Below are 22,579 nucleotides of genomic sequence, written 5' to 3'. Positions count from 1 at the left end.
TTACCGTCTCAAAAAAAAAAGTATTGCAGGAAAAATATTTCTTGCAGAAATGTTTTTCATTGAATTTTTTTGGTTTAACAAATTAGATGGACATGATAAATTAAAGTGATGTAGTTAAACATAAATCCTTCTAAATAAGAGATTTTATACGGTGAGCGCGCGTGAAGTCCAACATTTTTTTGAAAAGTACTGTGGGGTCCACCAGTTCAATGGATGTTCCAAACCGTTCACTTGGTGGGCCGCAATGCAAATATGCTGTACACCATAGATCATTCCATAGGATGATCCTTATCCCTCTGATCTGTAGAGGGACTACATATCTATATAATATATAGTGAGCATGTTTCTTTCCGTTTTGCATTCCCTTTCTTTCCAAGAAAAAATTTACTGGAAAACCTTATCTTTAGATGACCTCATGTGTTTGTTTTAATAGGGTGGGGATTAAGCCTAAGCATAGCATGGTTGAGGGCCACCATTTACACTTGCTATGTGCGGCCCTATTTTACACCTGATGCTACAAGGGGTGCGGCCCAACATTTTATAAACCATGCTGAGCATGGGTGGGCCCCACCATTCTACACCTCATGTTTTGATGTGGTGGGCTCACCATCTCCACCCAAACCCATGCAACCTAAACCCAAAGCTACCATTTTACGTCTCATGTTATTAATGGGATGGGGCCAACGTTTTACACCTCTAAGTTTTGGTGGGGGAGGCCCACCATATCTACCAAAACTGATGAATAGGGTGGAGCCCACCATTTTACACCTAATGTTATTGATGATATGGGTCCACCATCTCTATCCAAACCCATGCATTAGGGTGGGTCCCTCTATCTTACACCTTATGTTCTGATGGTGTGGGGCGGGGCTCCATCATTTTAGACCCATGCATACAATGGGACCAAAATACTAGTACTATAGAAACTAGGGGTGCAACTCGGGTCGGGTAATTTTTTATAGGAAAACAAGAGATTAGTAAACCCTACGATAGTGACTAATTTTAAAGCTTGTAGCAAAAAAAAAAAAAAAAATCTTCATATAAAAAATCTCTAAGTTTTTGTCATCAATTGTATAAATTTAAGGAGGACACCATATTTTCTCAATGAAAACAATTGTATCTATGTCATTAAAGAGATATTTAAGAAAGTCACACTACACCATATAAGTCGGGTCGGGTTTCGGTTTTTTTCCTAAACCCAGCCATACCAAAGATTGAGTCGGGTTTTCTAAAACCCCCGACCCTATCCAAGACCGTGATTTCTAAACCCGACCCATGTTATTTTCAGGTTGGGTCAATCCGGGTCGGGTATTTACCCGACCCAAGTTGCAGCCCATTAGAAACCACTACACAATATGGATTTATGCAAGATCCATCTGATCAAAGATTGCCCTTACTGAAAAAAACAGAAGGTAAAAACTTCCCGAAACTTCTACAGCCTTATACCCGACCCAAGTTGCAGCCCATTAGAAACCACTACACAATATGGATTTATGCAAGATCCATCTGATCAAAGATTGCCCTTACTGAAAAAAACAGAAGGTAAAAATTTCCCGAAACTTCTACAGCCTTCCCACTCTTTCCCGTTTGCGTGAGTCATAATATAGTATTTCTCGACCCCCCCTCTTTTCCATAATTCACAACGCTTTTACTCCTTCCCCAAGCTTTCTCACATCTCAGCCATGGCTGCCAGAACAGCGAGGCTTGCGAGGTCCGTCTTAGTCGCTGCCGCTGAAAAATCCTCCTCAAAAATTTCACACCCCCCAAAAATTCCCTCTCCCACCCCCCTAGTCAGTTCGAGGGGTATTTCTTCAGTAGCTTCTTTGATCAGAAACAAAGACGGAATAACAGTGAATGATGTATCAGAAGATCTCCTTCTTCGCCTTCAGATGGGTTTACGACGTCAGTTTCATTCGTCTAAGCCTTCTTATTCCAACGGGGCGAGCTCATCGCAGGTTCGATTTTTTTTTTTCTTTTACTTATTAGATGTATTTTTGGTTACTGATATTGGCACAACATATTTTGATAAGGGCACGAAATCAACTTGTCTTATATGCTTTAACCGTTATCAAAGGCTGCTGACAGCTTTTTGGAGAATTGTAACATATAATTAAAGGATATGGGACTAGTTGAGTTAGTACATATTAGATATTATCACAAGGGTTTAGCAACTTTCAAAGGCTACTGATATTAGCACTGCCTTGTTTTAATAATTGCACGAACTCAGCTTATCTTTTCTTTTTAATTGGGCTTATGAGGTTTTTATTTGGGAATTCTAATGACTTTTGATAGCTGTTTAAATAAGAAAAGACAAGATGATTTAGTGCTATTATCAAAACATGGTAGTGCAGATAGTAGTAGCCTTATTTTCCTCTTCCTTTTTTGGATTCTTCCTGGTAGAGTGAAGGTGGGTTCATTGTTATGCTTTTTCTTGCTTGTTTCTATTTCATTTTGGATGTGGGTTTTAATTGGTATCGCAATCAGTGTTTAAAAATGCGGATGCGGCGCGGAATGTGTTACGAACCGGAATCGGTTCGTAACGTGATTGAACTTCGTAGAGGGAAGATCGGCCTCTTGATCCACTTCGAGGGAAGGATCCGTCATCCTTTATGCACAAGACACAATTTCTCAAACTAGTTTTCTTCATTCCTTTTCTTTAATGATAACATATGCTTATATAAAGCACTTAATGATAAACATAGAAAGATCTATAAAGATCTTATTATAAGAATAGAAATAGCTAATTAGAGACTATCCTAATCTAACCTAACTACTAAATATATCAAGATATGATCTTATTCACTAAAATATCTAACTAATCTATTCCACTAAGTGAGACCCGTCTAGGTACGTATCATTCCACCCGCCTTGAAATCAACCTTGTCCTCAAGGTTGAAGATTAAGCACTGGTTGGAGAAAAATGAGATCTTACATCCCTTTCTCCCTCCCTTCGTCTTATAATTAGTCATCATTGCACATGTCGTCATCAAAAGTTTACTCAGCTCCACCTTAAAACTAGTCTCATCGGACCGTTCATCAATGCTCCTTCGTTTCGGTTTTTTTGGAACGGTTTGGCAGTTGATGTACGGATGGTTGTGGGAGAGGATCTTCACGTTGGCGTTGGACGGACCGAGATGATTGACGGATTTTCCGGCGACGAACACGACCACATTGAAAATCAACGACGACTTTCTTTTGAGGTTTCTTCGGTTTTTCTTCTATATTCTATCTTTCTCTGCTCTTTTCTCCTCTTTCTCTTTTTTGTCTTTTCTTTTTCATTGTGCAAGACTTCTGGATCGCCATGTCGATTTTGTTCAAGCCTTCCACAAATTGTCGTTGACATTCCTTCAATTCCAAAACAAGTATTTTGATCTTTTGAAAATCTTCATGCATCGAATTCAAAATCTCTGAAGACGTAGCCATGGCACATGATCGACTGCTTTGATACCAATTGTTACGAACCAGAATCGGTTCGTAACGTGATTGATCTTCGTAGAGGGAAGATCGGCCTCTTGATCCACTTCGAGGGAAGGATCCGTCCTCCTTTGTGCACAAGACACAATTTCTCAAACTAGTTTTCTTCATTCCTTTTCATTAATGATAACATATGCTTATATAAAGCACTTAATGATAAACATAGAAAGATCTATAAAGATCTTATTATAAGAATAGAAATAGCTAATTAGAGACTATCCTAATCTAACCTAACTACTAAATATATCAAGATATGATCTTATTCACTAAAATATCTAACTAATCTATTACACTAAGTGGGACCCATCTAGGTACGTATCAGACTGCGGCCGAAGAAAATCCTAGTTTACTCAGGCGCAACTCCATCGAGTACTCGGTTGACGCGGCTGATTACTCTGTTGATGCGGTCATAATGCAGAACACGGCCAAGGTAAAAGGGAGTCGACTCGGGGGAGTCTACGATCATGTGGGGGAGTTTTAAAACTATGATCACAATTGGGTTTGTTGTGGGATTTTTGATTTGTAGGAAATGACATTGCTTGCGTTGCTATTGTGGTAGAATATGTCTTTTTGAATGGTGTGTTGTCAAATGTGTTATTGGCTTTGGAATCCTGTTAAGAGTTTTGAAATGTTAAATGTTATCGATATAATCAAAACGTAAGAAGTGTTAAATGTGTCCGCGATAATCAAAATGTAATAGGGTAGCTTGGCTACGTATCCGGTGATGCATTGAATTTCGTACAGCGGAGTGATTAGACAATTTGAGATGGGATAGAAAAAATCATGATGGCTAAATGATTTGAATTTAGTGCAAGTGGTGCTGTAAAATTGCCTTGAATGTTAGTGAAGTAGGGGAAAAACACATCTTTGCTAGTCATTGTTGATGTAATTACCTTTTAGACTGGTGTTGTTGCGTCCTTTGTGTTATTTGATTTGTCGAATCTATCAGGGAATGGTCAAGCAAGGTGGTAGTACTAGAACATGAATCAGATCAAATACAAACTCTTGTTTATCATGGCTGCATAATCGGAAGTAAATCAAACTTGTTTTTGACATGCTATCAAATATCATTTCATATGTTTCTTTGGTAATTTATTAGGGGAATGGCAGTTATGTGTTCTGACTTCCGAGTATATAATTAACTAGGGATTTTTTCATCATTAAAAAACAACAAACAAACTAGGACATTGTCTAACTAGATGTAGAAGTGTCCATGAAGCATTGTTACATGGGAAACTTGTGGTTCCTTCAAAGCTGCTAAGAATTTCTCCATAGGAACTCGTGAAACAATCCCTAATTATAGCACATTGAACATATAGTAGATGGCCTCTCAACCAATTTGCAAAGCATAATAAAGCGTAGAAAGTGGAACACTGGGGAAGCATGAACGTGGAAAGTGATTCCTTAGACGAACCATTAATTAACATGGGAAACCTCACCAGTACAATGCATTCACTTAGGCCAACTTTCAACTTCAAACAATATTTCTTTCATAACCCAAAAGTGTTGCTTCCTTCTGTCATGTCTTCATTGTTTCCTACTTAAGAACAATACTACCGAAGTCAATGATTTGAGTCATTTGCTCCTTTGGTTGTCTCTAGTCTTCACCCTATCAAAGTGCTTGACTTTACCAAACCTGTATGAGCTGAGAAACACGTTCACTCACCATGCCTGTCATTTGTTATAATCCGTGATGTCAACGACTTTGAAGTTTTGAAATCTCATCGCCAAATGAATTGTTTACTCCAACATCAAGAAATAGGAGCGAAGTGCGACAGACATCATCTGATATGGAATGCCCTTTTTTCTGAAAAGGAACAGAAAATCTGAAAAAATTTGAGGAACAAATGCCCATACCTTTCTCTACGATGACCTCACTTTATTGGCCCCGTTGCACCAAACCCCATGGAAGCACTTCTCTCATGGAACCTTCTAAAGCCTAAATTTTTTCCCTTACTTTTTTTAGTTTATCTTTTTTGTTTAGTCTCCACTTGAGTGAAGATAGAGCTATTGTTCAGTTTTTTTCCCCTTACTTCAATAGTTGAACAATATAAAACTAGAGGGGCAAGAGTTCTGGTTGTGTTTTTGTACTCTTTTAAATTTTCTGATAGTTAGAGGTTTTTACTGCTTTGGATGCCTCCTAGTCGTATTTTTATCTTTTATGCCTTGTTCGTACCGGAGTGAAGATAGAGTTAGTGTTCTCCTTATTTCTCACTTCAATTGTTGAACAATATGAAACTAGAGGGAGAAGAGTTGGTCGTGTTTTTATACTCTTCTAGATTAAGTTTATGATATTTGGAGGTTTTATTGCCTTGGATGCCTTCTTTTTTCATTTAAATATTGCCTTTATTACAGGATGCCCTCACCAACTTGAAAGAGATTATATTTGGTGATTGAATTTGGTTTTGCCAGGTTAATCAATCAGAATTCACTGATATGGCATGGGAGGGACTTGTTGGTGCTGTAGATGCAGCACGGTTGAGCAGGCAACAGGTTGTGGAATCTGAGCATTTGATGAAAGCTCTTCTGGAGCAGAAGGATGGTTTGGCTCGAAGAATATTCACCAAGGCTGGACTTGACAACACATCAGTTCTGCAGGCCACAGATCAGTTTATTTCCCAGCAACCTAAGGTATGCTATGTGTAGTTGGATTTTAATAGTGGATGTTTAATGAGGAATTTTGAACATTTATTTTTGTGGCAGGTAGCGGGTGATACCAGTGGTCCTATAATGGGTACAAATCTCCAGTCCCTCTTGGACAATGCCAGGAGGCATAAAAAACAGTTGGGAGATGATTTTTTGTCTGTGGAGCATTTGTTGTTAGCATTCCATTCTGATAAGAGGTTTGGACAACAGTTATTCAACAGCCTCCAACTTGGTGAGAAGGAATTGAAGGATTCCATTTTAGCTGTGCGGGGAAATCAGAGAGTAACTGACCAAAGTAAGAATCACTACTATTTATTAATTTAATTTCATCCTTATTTTTTTTAATCATGAGAGCCTATGTGTGGCATTAGAAAGGGTTGGTTAAGGCTCCTCAATTTTTTGGTCAGAAGAGCCTGTGCTTGTCAATAGAAAGGGTTGGTTAAGGCTTATTGATAATCTAATGGAAGTTTCAATTTTCCTGCGTATCCCGTGAGGAATCAATTCTGTTTTATGTCTCTGAGATTGGGTGTTGGCTATTATGTGCTCTAGATGGCATCAAAGTCAAATTGCTTCTTTTCTAAGTAGTTGCTTTTGACAAACTGATATCCCCTCCTTTTGGTATTTTGCACAACTGGAAGATGTAAAGCCTTCACTTCTTTTCCTTGCATGTGTAATTGGATGCTTATCATGATATGCATTTTTTTCCATTTGATATGTTAATTTACTTACGGTTAAATATATTTGTAAAGAGGTGATAAATTAGTCAGTCTGCGTTAGTATCCAATGTCATTAATTATTTGTAGTAAGAAATATGCACCTAAAGTCTGTATGTATTATGCGCTTGAACTATAATATCCATCATGATGTTATATTCTATAATGTAATGGTGACCAAGGTTTTAATCCGAAATTTCGGATTTCGGTGAGGACCGAAGCCGAAATGTTCTGAAATGGAAATTGCCGATATTTACCAAATTTTGGCGAAAAGTTTGATAAAATATTAATTTTTTATTCCTTTACGGAATTTCAGCCGAAATTACCGAAATTTAGGCCAAAAAAAAAAAAACGGCATTTCGAGTGATTTTACCGGATTTGGCTAAAATTTTGGTTTCGGTTTCAGTTTCGGTGAGGACTGAAATTACTCCCGAAACCGAAATTTAAAACCTTGATGGTGACATCCTGCCTTTTTTTTTGAAGGTAACATTCCACCTTTTTTATTCTTATATCTTCAAATTAGTTTCCTACAAAGTTTTTCCAGTAGGTGAGGCTTATACATTGCTTGAAGTTACTTATTCTCGTTGGAGAGTTTATCGTGCACTGCTTTTGGTGACTTTTATTATATTTTTTTGATTGGTCAGCTTAACCTTTATTCAGGTAATAAGGTGAAAAACTTTCATTGGTTCAAATAAATTTCTTGTTTTTATAATGGATATTTCTTGAAAAATCCTCTCACAAGTTTACCCTAATATTTTGGAAGGTGATTTTATTTGGTTGCCAATAATATAAATTCTAGGTGTAATCCATTGTATGTTTATAAAAATAATAAGTTTCCTTTTCTCATGGCTGAGACAGATATCTCATTTTCTTTTGATTCTCTGCCTTTTCAAATCAACAGTACACAAAGGAGAGATAAGAGCTTTCCTTTGTATATTTTTTTCGAATGGTTTTCCTTTGTATATTTTATCCTTTTCAAATTACAATATTGCAGTTTTTTACGGTTGCTTTTATTAGTTTATGGTGTATCCCTCATACATGCTGCTCTTTTTAATGTAGATCCTGAAGGAAAATATGAAGTGCTAGAGAAATATGGAAATGACTTGACGGAACTTGCCAGGCGTGGTAAACTTGATCCTGTTATAGGCCGTGATGATGAAATTCGACGTTGTATCCAGATACTGTCCAGGAGAAGAAAAAACAATCCTGTTATTATTGGTGAACCTGGTGTTGGGAAAACTGCAATTGTTGAAGGGTATGTCTTTTGATAATTCTTTTGGATTTTCATTTTTCAGGAAGTCAGCTTCATAAACTACATTTCAAAACATCCTTGGGAAAACTTACATTCTATGTCTAGTTTGCATTGTCTATGAGCTCAGAATACAATTTTCAGACTTCTCGCATTTCTATTGAAGAAGTTGAACTAATTTTTAGGCCTTTTCTAAGGTTAGTTTCATGTAGTTTTTTATTTCTTGCAACTTTTTTGTTCAAAGAGTATCTACTGTAAACTTGATCTGGATATCTGCTGCAAACTCGATTGCTGCAAACTCTATCCGGATTACCCAAATTTGATGCAAATCTTAACTTCATTGGGATCCAATGATTTGCATGTGATCCGTCAAGTCTTATATTACCAGCTTTGTCGAACCGTATCACCTATGTCTGAAGTCACCTCTATGGGTCTCTTTAGCTGACCTTTCTCTGTCTTGATTCTCATATTGCTTCCCGTTGTTGATTAATGTAGAGATGCTTTTCTAGTTCTCTTAACTGTTCTTATGGAAGGGCTTTGTATAGTGGATGAACTAAACTTGGTGAGAGAATTAAGTAGAAGAGTATGTATGGTAAACTTTCTTCTTGAGAAGAAAGGAGAGGCTAAGGGTCTCTAAGCTTGTGAGATGGCGGAAGGCGGATTGATGATTATATGCTTGTGGCTATTTTAGGCATAAGCCTTGTACAGGCGAATTATGGCGGAAGGCGAATTATGTGCACTAAAAGCTGGATTGCTAGGTGTTCGATTTAAATCATCAAAGTTGCCAAAAAAGTTGATCCATTGGAGTTTTCAATAATAAAATTATAATAGAGACTACAAATGAATCTCAACAATTTTTTCAAATTCATCAACTCAGCTCAGAACTCGGCCGAGTCCATGCAAAAATGAGGTTGCTGCATTCTGAGTTCAAGATAATCAGGGCTTAATCAAGTTTTAGCCAAGTTGACATATCTTTTTATTATGATTATTATTCTTCCACATCTCGAGCATAAAATAAAAAAAGGAGAAGAAAATAACAGAAACCAGAAAAAAATAGAATAAAAAAGACCAATACCTTTTTATTCTTCCTTTTCTTTTGCATATCGGGCAAAAAAATATAAAAATAAGAAGAAAAGAAGAGAAGACCAATAAAAAAGGATAAAAAAGGATGTATGCCTTCTTTTGCAGCAACATGATTATTGTTGTCGCCGGTAGCCAACGAGACAACCTTCTTGCTACCGCACCGAGTTGCTGTCTTCTTTCACTTCACCACTGGCCTCAACTGCAACCCTCATTGGTTTCAAGTTTATAAATTTCGGTTTCGGTTTCGGTCTTTAAGGAAGTGGAAACATTTCGATTTCGGTGGAAATTTCTATGGAAATCCAGTAAAATGAGGGAAACGCATGAAAACATATGCAAATGAGGCTAGAATAAGCACAATACACACTTAGAAATCATTATATAAGCAAGAAAACCATCCATAATGGTTTGAAAACATCAAAAACCTAATGACATGCACTGTCGCCCATGCCAAACAATTTAATACCTGGCAAATTTCACATGTAATTCATATAAATATTTATAAATAATGCATGCACCACATTTTGCATTCACTTTGTAAAAATATAATTATATAATACATGCTAATATAGTATACAACTCTTACACTTATGATTTTGTTTAATGCATTTCGGTTTCGGCGGGGATGGAAACAGAAACATTTCGGCCATTTCACATCGGTTTCGATGGAAATTTAAAACCATGATTGGTTCAGGGTCAGCTGCATCTGAAGGCAATCATAGCCCATGGAAGTTGTTGTTTTCTTTATGATGAGTGTGTTAGTCCCATTAGCCATCTTAAATTTAGTTTCTTTATGGACCCATGTATTTTTTGTCAAAAATCAAGACTTCCTTGACTCGTCTGCATCAACCGCATTCCCAACTGCCCTACGCCGAGACGACTAGGATTTGCCTTGGCCGTGTTTTGACCTGTATCCGTATTTTGAAACAGTAGTATCAGTGGTTAGCAGTAAATTTACACTGATTGGATAAAAATGCATGTTCATTCTACACTGATGGGCAACATACATAATGATGTAGGACCGGGGAAGAGAAAATAGAAGAGATGAAAGAGTAGGAGAAGAGGAAGAATAGAAGAAGAATAGGGGAAGAAGAGAGGAAGAGGAGAGGAGAACTAGAAGTAGAAGAAGAATTAGAGGGGAGAAATTCTCAATCAATCAATTAATCATCCAAAACTTAAAATCTCTAATACATGGGGCCTATTTATAGGCAACTGGAATAAAATTCCATGGAAAGTAAATAAAAGCCCTAAATCTAAATAACATGGCAAATAAAATCCTAGAAACTAAATAACATGTAAATAAGAATCCTAGAAACTAAATAACATGGAAATAAATCCTAATGGGCAAATACCCCTCTTATTTGGCCTACTATCTGCATCACATAATAGGTATACTGCAGAGATGAGAGAAAGGGAAACTAATCTTTCATAAGTACAAGAACTCTGTTAATAATTAAAGGATGGGTTGGTACTAATGGGAAGCTGGGAATCCTTACGTTGTTTGTGATACCAGTTCAATGTATTGAAATAAAAGCCTGCTTGTACATTGCATTCAAATTATCGATTCTTTATGAAGTTGGTATGCGCTTTTCTTTTTCTTGTATTCAAGTTCAATAAAATTCAAGAGAAAATAGGATGATTTGCAAATAGTAAAAAGTGAAATACAATGTTCATGATAGATGATAAGGTTAAAAAATACGAAAATGATAAGATTTATTTCCAGTAGCCTTCTAAGGGTGTGTTTGGTTGCACAAAAGCTTGGTAGCCTTTGGAATTTTGCTTCGATTTGGCATGTCATTCCACGTTTGGTTGCCAAAATAGCATTGGACTCCCCTTTGACTCCCTTAGATGTCTCCCATGTAATAATTGCTTGTCTGGTGACGTGGATTCCTTGTCCCCTCCGTGTGACTTTTAAACCAAATTCTTCCAAAAGCAAAGAATTTGGGAAAATGATAAATGCGCCCCTTTTCATCGCTTGGGACACCCAGCTTCATTGTACGTGGCAATCAGGTCACTTCATTCCTTCAAATGTGAAGTACATCAGCACCTTTGCAGTCATAGATACACTGTAGCTGGGTGTCCCAAGTGATGAAAAGGGACACATTTATCATTTCCCAAGAATTTTGGTTGAATTTTCTAGGGAATGATGCTCTCTCTCTCTCTCTCTATTGGATATGAAACCCCTACTTATTCTCATACTCTCCGAGTATATGCCGCGCAACCAAACACTACTTACACAATTCTCTGAGCTAATTCTAGGCAAATCAAAATGCTTGTCTCCTCCCTTTGACTTCCTATTCCACTACTCTCCCAGCCGCTCCCGAGCAACCAAACACACCCTTATAGATAAGGAAGGGGACGGGGTTTGAGAGAGAAGACGGAAGAGGGTGGGATTTGCAGGCAAGAAAGAAGCATTATCATACTGAAATATCATTATCTACTCACCATTGAAGAGAGGAATCCATTTGTGTTTATTTTCAGCCTATACTGACGGAATGGGAAATGAGTAATATTGAGAGAGAAAAAGAAGGGTAGGGTTTGAGAGAATGATTTATTTAAGAGGGTTATGAATTTATATGTTATTATCCGTACTTATCATAACTGGCAATCAGAAACACACGTGACCATCAATATCTTATGGTTATTCATTTTCGTGCTCCACCTGAGATAAACTTTGTTTGAGGTGAATCCTCTATAGAAGCAGCTTCTTCAAGTGAGCTAGTGAAATACCGTGTAAGAAGGCTTCTATTTGTCTCCCTGTAAGGCTTTTGCCTGCCTCCCACATTCGGCCTTTTTAGGTATCTCCTACGCCATTTTAGGGTGGGACTAATCCCTATTTTAAATTTGAACACAAGTTTCATGCATATTCAATAATTAGTTACCTTGACCTAATTCTTTGTATTGTTATCTCTTAACATGTGTTATTTTGTTTAAATATTCATAACCATATTGTTTAAGGTTTTCATTCTTGCGGTCCACTGTGACTTGGAATTTTCATTGTCTTCATTATCTCCTTGAGCCATAAATATGTTTATCTAATGTTTATTTTCTAAATGAAATTTATTTTGCAGATTAGCTCAACGAATTGTGCGAGGCGATGTTCCCGAACCTCTCTTGAATAGGAAGGTTGTGATTTTTCTCTAGCTAGATGCTCATATTTAGGCTCAGTCATGTTTTTCTAAGATTAATGTTGTGTTAAGTAGCTTTATTATATTTAAAGTGATCACAAGGTAAAATATATGGAACCTCTGCGGCAGATGTGAAGTTCCACAACAGGGGCGGAGCCAGGAATTTACACTTGGGGGGCCGGAATAATAATAATAATATATATACTTGTGGGGGGGGGGGGGGGGTGGGGTGTGGGGGTGGGCATGACCACCCCCGCGCTATATGTGGCTCCGCCCCTGTCCACATATACTCCCAATTATAATAGAATAATGGAAGTTCTGAAGATATCCTTGCATTAGCGATAGTATGCACCTTTACAATATAACACCCAAGATACGCTCTTTAACATTGGCATGTGTCATGCCCTGCATGTGAGTGACCATTGATGCTTATGTTTTTCAGGACATTATGGCATATGATTATTCATTTACGAGTACTTGCATGGTGCTACCATTCTCTTTTGTTGTTTACAGTATGAATACTAATACACACACACACACACACACACACATCAATTGGGAATGATGCTATAACAAAGCTCCTGCTAGCATTCTAAAAAAAAAGCTCCTACTATGAGAAGTTCATGAGAAGCCTGAACAGGCCCTACCCACATGATTTTAACATGGTCCAAACCCTTTATCTAGATGGAAATCACTCTGATCGGACATTCCTATCTATTAAAGGGTATTTTGGTCTTTGTAATATACACATCATATAAATATGAAATCATGGCTCTTGCCATTGTACTTCTTATTAGCATTCCCCATATCTCTATGCACATTTTTATTTTATATTTGTATGGTTGTATGGATGTTTTAAAGCTTAGTTCAGTTCATTAAAAACCTTTGGATAGATAGATATGCACGCGTGCATTAGCATATCCCTCAGATGTGTTAATGACAAAGAAACTCAAATGTCCTTTGAAGCTAATAGAAGTTCTGATTAACCACATTTCAAGATGAATAGTGTTTATTAAGGGCCCCTTTGAGGGTTTGATGATCCCTCACCAAGTGTGATCTGCTCACTAAGTGTATTTCTTCCCCGTTGTTTTTTATATTTTTTTCATTTTCTGTTGCTAGTTTTGTGGGCAAAGCATGCACATATCTGGTGTCTATTATCTTTATATTTGACTTCATTGGTGGTTGTTCTTGAGCAGTTGATCTCACTGGACATGGGTGCGCTACTTGCTGGTGCTAAATTTCGTGGAGATTTTGAAGAAAGGCTAAAAGCTATTTTGAAGGAAGTTTCTGCTTCCAATGGACAGATTATACTGTTTATTGATGAGATCCACACTGTTGTCGGCGCAGGTATGTGATTTATTTATGTTTAGCTACCTTGAAACTCTATCCATTATCACTTAATCTGAGGAAATAAGACATTTTCATTCCTCTGAGCTATTAACACGATAGCATTATATCACGACTTAATGAAAATTCAACACTAATGAAAATTCTCAATATGTTTTGTGTTTCGATAGCATTATATCATGGCCATAATGTTTGTGTTGAGGTACAGAGTTAACAAGATATTTGTCATAATGTTTGTGTGTGGATAACATTATATCATGACTTAATGAAAATTCAGCACTAAAGTTTAGTGGTGCTATTCAAAATGTAGTAAATATTCTCTAGTGATGCTATTCAATATGTAGTAAATGTCGCCTATTGATAGCATGCCCTTCACTTGAGAAGTCATAGAATGATATAGTTGTTGAAGATTACATTTAGTTAGTTTGGATTTGATGGGATTGGGTCATAGGGCCCATATTTGTGTAAATAGAGTATGGGTGTCTTTTATTCATATAAAAGGGCAATAATGTCATTGTGTTGTAATTCAGCAAGGATAAAACTTAAGTGATATATGATGTGTGTGGGACCCATCTAAGTGGGATTTGGGTTACCACACGAATGGGAATTGCTCTCCTTTCTTCTTCTTCTTCTTCTATTAAAAGTATCATGGTGTGGGACCCATCTAAGTGGGTTTTGGGTTACCACACGAATATAATAAATGGGCATAGATTGGGACATATATACATTCCATCTTGAGGGGGATTCCAGCTCAAGGGGGAGTGGTAGATGGTGTATATGTGCCTAAGGGCATTTTGGTCATTGTATTTCTTTTCTCTCTCTCTCTATATATATATATATATATATATATATGAGGAATAAGAGTGTGCGGTCGATTGCACCTAAGCTTAGGTGCGGTCGAGGGCCTAAACACATGGGTCCCACACTTTTTGTAGTGATCAAAACCATTCATTTGCAAGGCCCCATCATAGATAGGGTGTGTACAAAAAATCAGCTCCATTGGATCATCCTAACCCCTCCAAAAGTGGAGGGCAAAAATGGGCAGATTTGTGGCAAACGGTGCTGTCCATTTTGCCCTCCACTTTTGGATGGGTTAGGATGATCCTATGGAGCTGATTTTTTGTACACACCCTATCTATGATGGGGTCTTGCAAATGAATGCTTTGGGCCATCCTAACAATGTGGGCCCACATGAGTTTTTGGCCCTCGACCGCACCTAAGCTTGGTGCGGTCGAGCGCACACTCTTATTCCTCTATATATATATATATTATTGAGGAGGAGCAAGTCTCTCTAACTCACTCATTCTCTCTCTTTTTTTGAAAAGGTACCAATTAAAACTCACTCATACACTCATTCTCTTCCCTCTTAACAACAATATAATTAATCCTCTACAGTAATGTTGGTGCGAATAGTTGATAATCCTATGAGGCAAGCTAAATTCTATGATGCAAACTACATTATATATGGCCCTTAAAAATAAAATAATCAAATTCATTTTCAAAATGAAATCTTCGTAGACCATTCTCTGGCCTAGATGATGCCTTTTTTTTTTTTTGAACGGTGCTTAGATGATGCCTTTGGTAAATTCCTACAATGTTTTATTTTCAAGCAGCTCTGGTAAAACTCTATGAAATGCATAAGAAAAGGGGAGAGGGGCAGTAAAGTTGCACAAAGCCATAAAATGGCATGCATTAGCTTATACTAATTCTGGGAAATTAATATTTACATCTGCTTGTTTGATTGGCATAAGTCCCCCAGCTAACTTATTTCCAGCCTTTATTTTCTGGGATACACTGAAGATATTAGAAAGAACAGTTCAGCATCTTTGCTGGCCTGATTTTTTTTATTGGTAATTAGAAATGAGACTAAAAGTGCTACACCAAAATAAATTGGAAAAACGCTATATGAAGAATCATTCAAGCGGCTGCAAATTTCCTGAGGGGAATCGTAAGACCAAAAATGCTAGAAAGAACTCTTGGTCTTTCTTATTGGTATAAGTCCCTCTAAATGTTTTTCATTGGCTTCCATTAGCTTTATACAAATTCAGGTGGTCCCAGCCACCTTATTTCCAGCCTCTATTTTTTGAGATACACTTTTGAGGAACATATTAGAAAGACCTGTTGAGCATCTTTGTTGTTGGCCTGATTGTTTTTTTCTGTCTTGGTAATTAAAAATGAGACCAACAGTGGTACACCAAATTAGATTGGAAAAACACTCGATCTGAAGCATCATTCAAGTGGCCGCAAATTTCCTGAGAGGAATCCCTATTAGACAGCCAACGTACTGATCTGCTAGGACTGCTTGCTTAGACAGTAAGTCTCTATTTAATTTCTTTCGCAGAATATAATATGATTTCCACTCGTCAAATGACTAGAGTGGGGATTGCTCACTCTTCACTGTGAGGAGATTGTATTACAGTTAATGGAGGTAACCTTTTTTCAGGTATTGCATATGCTGCCTAGATTCTTCTAAATGGTCAAATTACAGACGTCTTGAGTTCTGACATTCCAGGGGATCAAGTGCTTTTTTATACCAAAAATAGAATATTACATTTATGTGAACTTACATCCCCATTATGAAGCCCATCTAGTTATTATATAAAAATATAATTTATTTTAAAATGATGAAGACACACTGACAAATTCACAAATCCTAGTGTCAAATATTCCTTTTATGACAGATCATTAGGCTAGTTAAATTTGCAAATCTTTCATGCCTATTTTTCGTATCGCATTATATCTTGTTGTTTTGGAATAAACTGTTACATTTCTATATTTTCCATTCTTGAATTGAAATCCCATTTATTCTTGCATTTGTTTGTTATGTAATATAGCACATTACGATGTGGTGTAGTACGCCACGCTAAGTATTTGCTAGTCATGGTGCTCTTTCTTCTGCCGGCAATGGATGCAGGGGCCACAGGTGGAGCAATGGATGCTAGCAACTTGTTGAAGCCAATGCTCGGCCGAGGGGAGCTCCGTTGTATTGGGGCAACTACTTTAAATGAATATAGGAAATATATTGAAAAGGACCCCGCTCTAGAGCGTAGATTTCAACAGGTGTACTGCGGTCAACCATCTGTAGAGGACACCATTTCCATTCTTCGTGGATTAAGGGAGCGCTATGAGTTGCATCATGGTGTTAAAATATCAGACAGTGCCCTAGTTGCAGCCGCTGTTCTTGCTGACCGGTACATTACAGAGCGTTTTTTGCCTGACAAAGGTATGACCTTGAAATCATAGTTTTAAATTTCGGCTGAAATATTTCGATGTTGGTTTGGACCGACACCGAAAGTACATGGAATTGGAAAAGTACAAGATTTCAGCGGAGTTTCTCTGAAATTTCGTTTTTATCCCTTTCTAGTTTCTACAAAGTTTCCACCGAAATTTTACAAAATTTCCACGGAAATTAAAGAAATTTCCATGGAAATCCCCAAAATTTTATAGATTTTTTACATGATTTCAGCAGAAATTGAAAATTTTCAGTTCGGTTGTGGCCAAAATCGACACCGAAACTGACATTTAAATCCTTGCTTGAAATTGCCAAGTAAACCTATGATTGAACAGAACTTGATTCTTGGTATCTGCAGCCATTGACCTTGTTGATGAAGCAGCTGCTAAGCTGAAAATAGAGGTCACGTCAAAGCCCACTGAGTTGGATGAGATAGATAGAGCAGTTCTAAAGTTAGAAATGGAGAAATTGTCTTTGAAAAATGACACAGATAAAGCATCCAAAGAACGGTTGAGCAAGCTGGAAGCTGATCTAGGGTTGCTTAAACAAAAGCAGAAAGATCTTCAAGAAGATTGGGAACAAGAAAAGACTCTTATGACTCGAATTCGATCAATAAAGGAAGAGGTAGATTTTTTTTTTCTTTTTTGCAGTATGATGTATAATCTATTGAAATTACTATTATTTTATTTCTAAAGTTTATTATGTATTGATTTTTTTTCATAGGTTGATAGAGTCAATTTAGAGATGGAAGCCGCAGAACGTGAGTATGACTTGAATCGTGCCGCAGAGCTCAAGTACGGGACATTGATGTCTCTGCAGCGACAGTTACAAGAGTCTGAGAAGGAATTGGATGATTTCCGAAAGTCCGGCAATTCAATGCTTCGAGAAGAGGTCACTGAACTTGATATTGCAGAAATAGTTAGCAAGTGGACCGGAATCCCATTGTCAAGCCTTCAACAATCAGAGAGGGACAAGCTAATTATGCTAGAAGAGGTTCTCCACAAGAGGGTCATTGGTCAGGATATAGCAGTCAAATCAGTGGCTGATGCAATTCGGCGTTCTAGGGCAGGACTATCGGACCCGAACCGCCCTATATCAAGTTTCATGTTTATGGGCCCCACCGGCGTTGGTAAAACAGAGCTTGGGAAAGCCCTCGCGGATTACCTTTTCAACACGGAAAATGCGCTTGTAAGGATCGACATGAGTGAGTACATGGAAAAGCATTCAGTATCACGCTTGGTTGGTGCTCCGCCTGGTTATGTTGGCTACGAAGAAGGGGGACAATTGACGGAAATTGTTCGTCGAAGACCTTATTCTGTTGTCCTATTTGATGAAATCGAAAAGGCGCACCATGATGTTTTTAATATTTTATTACAGTTATTGGATGACGGGAGGATAACTGATTCACTGGGTAGAACAGTCAGCTTTACAAATTGTGTCATTATAATGACATCAAATATTGGATCGCATTATATTTTAGAAACTCTTCAAAACACTCAGGATACCAAAGCTGCAGTGTATGAGCTGATGAAAAGGCAGGTTCTTGAGTTGGCTAGACAAACATTCCGCCCAGAGTTCTTGAACAGGATTGATGAGTACATCGTTTTTCAGCCACTGGATTCGAAGGAAATCAACCGTATTGTTGAGATACAGGTAAGCAATCTTTTGTAGAGAATATTGATATTTTGTGATTTTAGTTCTCATTTACTTCATTAGTTTTGATCCATCGCTGGTAATAATTATGTGCAATGTAGCCATTAAAGAAAAAAAAATTATTTGCAATGTATTTCATAAGGGAAATGACATCAGCACAACCACATTTTGATATTTTTCACACACCATCTTGTCTTTCAGTATTTAGAGAGCTGTCAAAAGGTTATTACATTTCCGAAAAAGCTCTCACGAGCCAATTAAAGAAGAAAAGGCAGTTGGGTTTGTGCAAATATCAAAATATGGTTGTGCTGATAACATTTCCCATTTCATAAATGCTTAGTTTTGCTTGTTCACCTGGTTCATCCTATGCTCATCCTGCCAAGCTGCTCAATCTTCTAGTTTTAACAGTTTTAGTACATAAATGAATCACCCAATTTGAATTGAACCGCCTTGTCGGTCGAACTGGGTTGGACTGTACGGTTCAATCTGGTTTCTAAAACATTGCTTAAATGTCATCATGTGTGAAACATTCCTATTATCTGTTTGGATATCAATGTCATTTCCAAATTGGTTGAGCTCCTGTTGAGATGGTGACTGATTAGAATGGATATCACCTTTATTGTAAGTTTGTAGCCAGTAGCCTTTTCCTTTTGAATTTAACAAATCTACTAATAAGGGCTTGATATTTCTTTTCCCATTGATTGACTGAAGTGGTTGACAATCTCTTGCCATGATAGATTCCTTGAAGTGCTATTCAACTTCTGTAGTTTTCTGTTATGGTGGCTTAAAGTATTTTTCTCTCTGTTGATTATTTCATGTCCTGATTTCAAATCCCATTGTAGCTCATCATCACTTGGGTAATTACTCATGATTGAATAAGAAATAAACCATCTGATTTTTCTTCCTTCCGATGCTTGAAAACTGTTGCTGCTTTTTTGCTTCCAATCAAATATCCTGCACTATTACAAAGACTCAGGCATTTGCACCTATTATCTTACAATAGATTAATGTTGAGTTTTGTACAGAGATCTTTCTGTGATGGCATTATTCGGTATTCTTGATTGGTTGTTCGTTACTCTTATGCTCTGTTTGTTTTGGATTTTGAGAACCAATTTTGAGTCCAAAATTGATTATTGGACTCTAAATTAAACACAAGTTTGAGTCCAATAATCAGTTTTGAACTAATCGATTCTCAAAATCCAAAATGAACAGGGCCTTCGTGGTGTTCATGTTCCTCTCTGCCTCTCTTACAAGCATGTTAACACAAAGTTGTGGTTGCCTTGCAGCTTAACCGCTTGAAGGACCGACTTAAACAAAAGAAGATTGTTCTCCACTTCACAGAGGAAGCTGTTGATCTGTTGGGTACGTTGGGCTTTGATCCAAATTTTGGAGCAAGGCCGGTTAAGAGGGTGATCCAACAGATGGTCGAGAATGAGATCGCCGTGTGCATTTTGAGAGGAGATTTCAAAGAAGAAGACTCTATCATTGTTGATGCCGACATGTCTCCGTCATCCAAGAACCTTCCTCCCCATAAAAGGTTGGTCATCAGAAAGTTGGAAAGTGCTCCTTTGAAGGATGCATTGGTTGCTAATGACTGATTTGTATGTAAATTTGTAGTTTTGGAAATAGCTTATAGACTTGGACTTTGTTGGTTCTTTTAATTACAAAAGTTATTTTAGCATTTCTGTTGAGATTTTTTGTTGGTTTTAGCTTTATTCTATTCATCCTTGTCTTATTGAAAGGATTTAGATGATTCAGATTTAGAGAAGTTACCAACTGGATATATCTTAGCGATGCCATGTTGCTCAGTTTGATCTTAAGATAGCTGGATGCTTGTATATGCCCAACATGTCATACATGGCATGGTGCAATGTTTCTTACTGTTGTATATTTGCAATTTAAATTTTGAGTATGTGTCTTACAGATGACAATCACTTATTATTAGTTTATTTTCTAAAAGCTCTATTCGTTCTAGATTGTTGGAACTGATTTTGAGTCCAAAACTGATTATTGGACTCACAATTGCACTTAATTTTTGAATCCGATAATCAGTTTTGACTCAAAATCAATTATTAAAATCTAAAACTAATAGGGCCCAAATGCCGTAAAAAAAAAAAAAAAAAAAAAAAAAAACTAATAGGGCCTAAGGTCTCTCTATTTTTAGTTTCTTTTTTTTTTAAATTTTTTATCAAATGTATATTTTGTCTTTTTCATACTATATAAAATGCCTATATTTGTCTTTTTGTTTCTAAAGTGTATTCAAATCTCCCTCCTAAACAATAGCTGTATTTGTATCAATATTTTGGCATCATGGTTGTTGAGCTAGCTTTGCTAGAGTTCAAGTACAATTTTAATTTGCAATTTTTTCCTTTTTTTTGCTTTTTTTTTTTTTGATAAGATTACTTATATTCTCACTATCATGTTTTGATAACAAGAGAAACTCACCTTGTCTTATTATTTAATCAGCTGTCAAAGGCTATTACAATTCTCAAAAAACTCTCATCAGCCAATTAGAAAAGATAAGCTAAGTTTGTCCCATTATCTAAACATGGTAGTGCCAACATCAGTAGCCTATTAATGAAAAACAAAATTATAAAATTCATCTAAGGAGACTCTGGCTTCCTTAGAACTTAGAATCACACCATCCTATAGGATCGAAATAAGCTAGCAATACCTCTCCAAAGGTTGGATTGCAGGTAAATTCTGGAAAAGTTTGAAAAGGAAAAATATTTGTAAAAATTAATACTCTTTGTACGAGAAATTATATGATGGTTGGCCTTGCAAACACATGAAGTTTACAAAGTATGGTATGGCCCACTCCATACGATGATCCAAACCGTCCATTTGTTGGGCCACAACGTCAATAGCTTGTGCCCCAAAAATCATTTCCATAGTATGATCCTAACTCTCAGATCTTTAGAAGATCCGGTGAATGATTTTTGGGGCAGTACCTCTATAGATCCGAGGGTTAAGATCATCCTATGGAAATGATTTTTGGGGCACAAGCTATTTACGTTGTGGCCCAACAAATGCACGGTTTGGATCATCTTATGGAGTGGGCCGCCATACTTTTTAAACTTCACGTGTTTGCATGGCCACCTATCATATAATTTCTCGATAACTTGACGAAGCCTATTCATTTTTAACTTAGAGGGACCTTTAATTTATGACAGTATCTCTCTAATTAAGCTATAATCATATCATTTCCCTATAAATAAGGAAAGAAAAAATTTTAACCAAGAAAATAAAAACTTCCTTCAGAGGTGTGTTTCTTGCAATCCAAGTAGCCTAAACAGAGCCCCATCAGCATCAATGGGCCCTGAATTACCCAAGGATGATCTGTCAAAGTTGAGTATAACAGCTATCAGTACAAATTCTGTCGCAATTTTCGCTTTCAATGTACAATGATTGCATACAAATGCATGGAAATTATTACAGAGATGTGAAAAGGGCCATGAAAAGATTGCACTTGAAGGTGGTTTGTTTGAAGGGTGCTTTTGAGTCTATCTCTGTGAACATTTTTCACATGGATTGGAAGGTAGCTTCTGTCATTTCATGCTCTATTCTTTTTAGAATGAAGACAATCAATGTGAAAATTACTGGTGGGTTCTCCCATTTGGATCTCCAATTGCACAAAACCACACCGACTGAACTGTTCAATTTTTTTTTTTTTCTTTCGGGCAAGAGACAATTAATAATAATAATCTAAAGAAACATCAATCCAAGATAATAGAAAACATTAGCAAAAGAAACATTCACAGATGGTTCAATTCTATAATAGAAAACTTAGGGTCGGGCTGACCCGAGGTATCAATCTTGAACCCGACCCGACCCTGAGTCAGGGCCTAAAAAATGAAGCCTGACCTGCTCTTAGGGTCGGAAAATCCAGCCCAGACCCTGTTCGGGCTCAGGGCGGACAGGGCCAAACTTGCTCCCCTAGGTTCAGCTATAGAATTTCTTAGGTGGGGCCCATTCACTAAACAATAAAGTCGACAAAGTTAGGGTCCCACCAACTTGACGCGCCAGTTTGACATATGGAATAGTGGGCGTGCCTCAT

The 22,579-nt window shown here is 37.2% G+C and overlaps 1 protein-coding gene across 1 annotated transcript; it reads left to right on the top strand.

The window, feature by feature from the left end:
- The first annotated feature begins 1,552 nt into the window (after positions 1-1,552).
- On the top strand, positions 1,553-20,203 carry CLPB4 (casein lytic proteinase B4). The gene is made up of 10 exons (XM_077365736.1): positions 1,553-1,955; positions 5,887-6,105; positions 6,178-6,415; positions 7,893-8,088; positions 12,234-12,288; positions 13,487-13,637; positions 16,552-16,860; positions 17,228-17,493; positions 17,593-18,522; positions 19,809-20,203. Exons 1-10 carry the CDS (start codon positions 1,683-1,685, stop codon positions 20,118-20,120), a joined length of 2,949 nt encoding a protein of 982 aa, XP_077221851.1. The 5' UTR covers positions 1,553-1,682; the 3' UTR covers positions 20,121-20,203.
- The last annotated feature ends 2,376 nt before the right edge of the window (positions 20,204-22,579 follow it).

The sequence above is a fragment of the Tasmannia lanceolata genome, unplaced genomic scaffold, assembly GCF_043159265.1.
Source record: "Tasmannia lanceolata isolate RefF3 unplaced genomic scaffold, GAP_Taslan_0.1 ptg000023l, whole genome shotgun sequence".
Taxonomy (NCBI): domain Eukaryota; kingdom Viridiplantae; phylum Streptophyta; class Magnoliopsida; order Canellales; family Winteraceae; genus Tasmannia; species Tasmannia lanceolata.
Note: the sequence above shows the minus strand (reverse complement) of the source record. Positions and strands in the feature narration are given on the sequence as shown.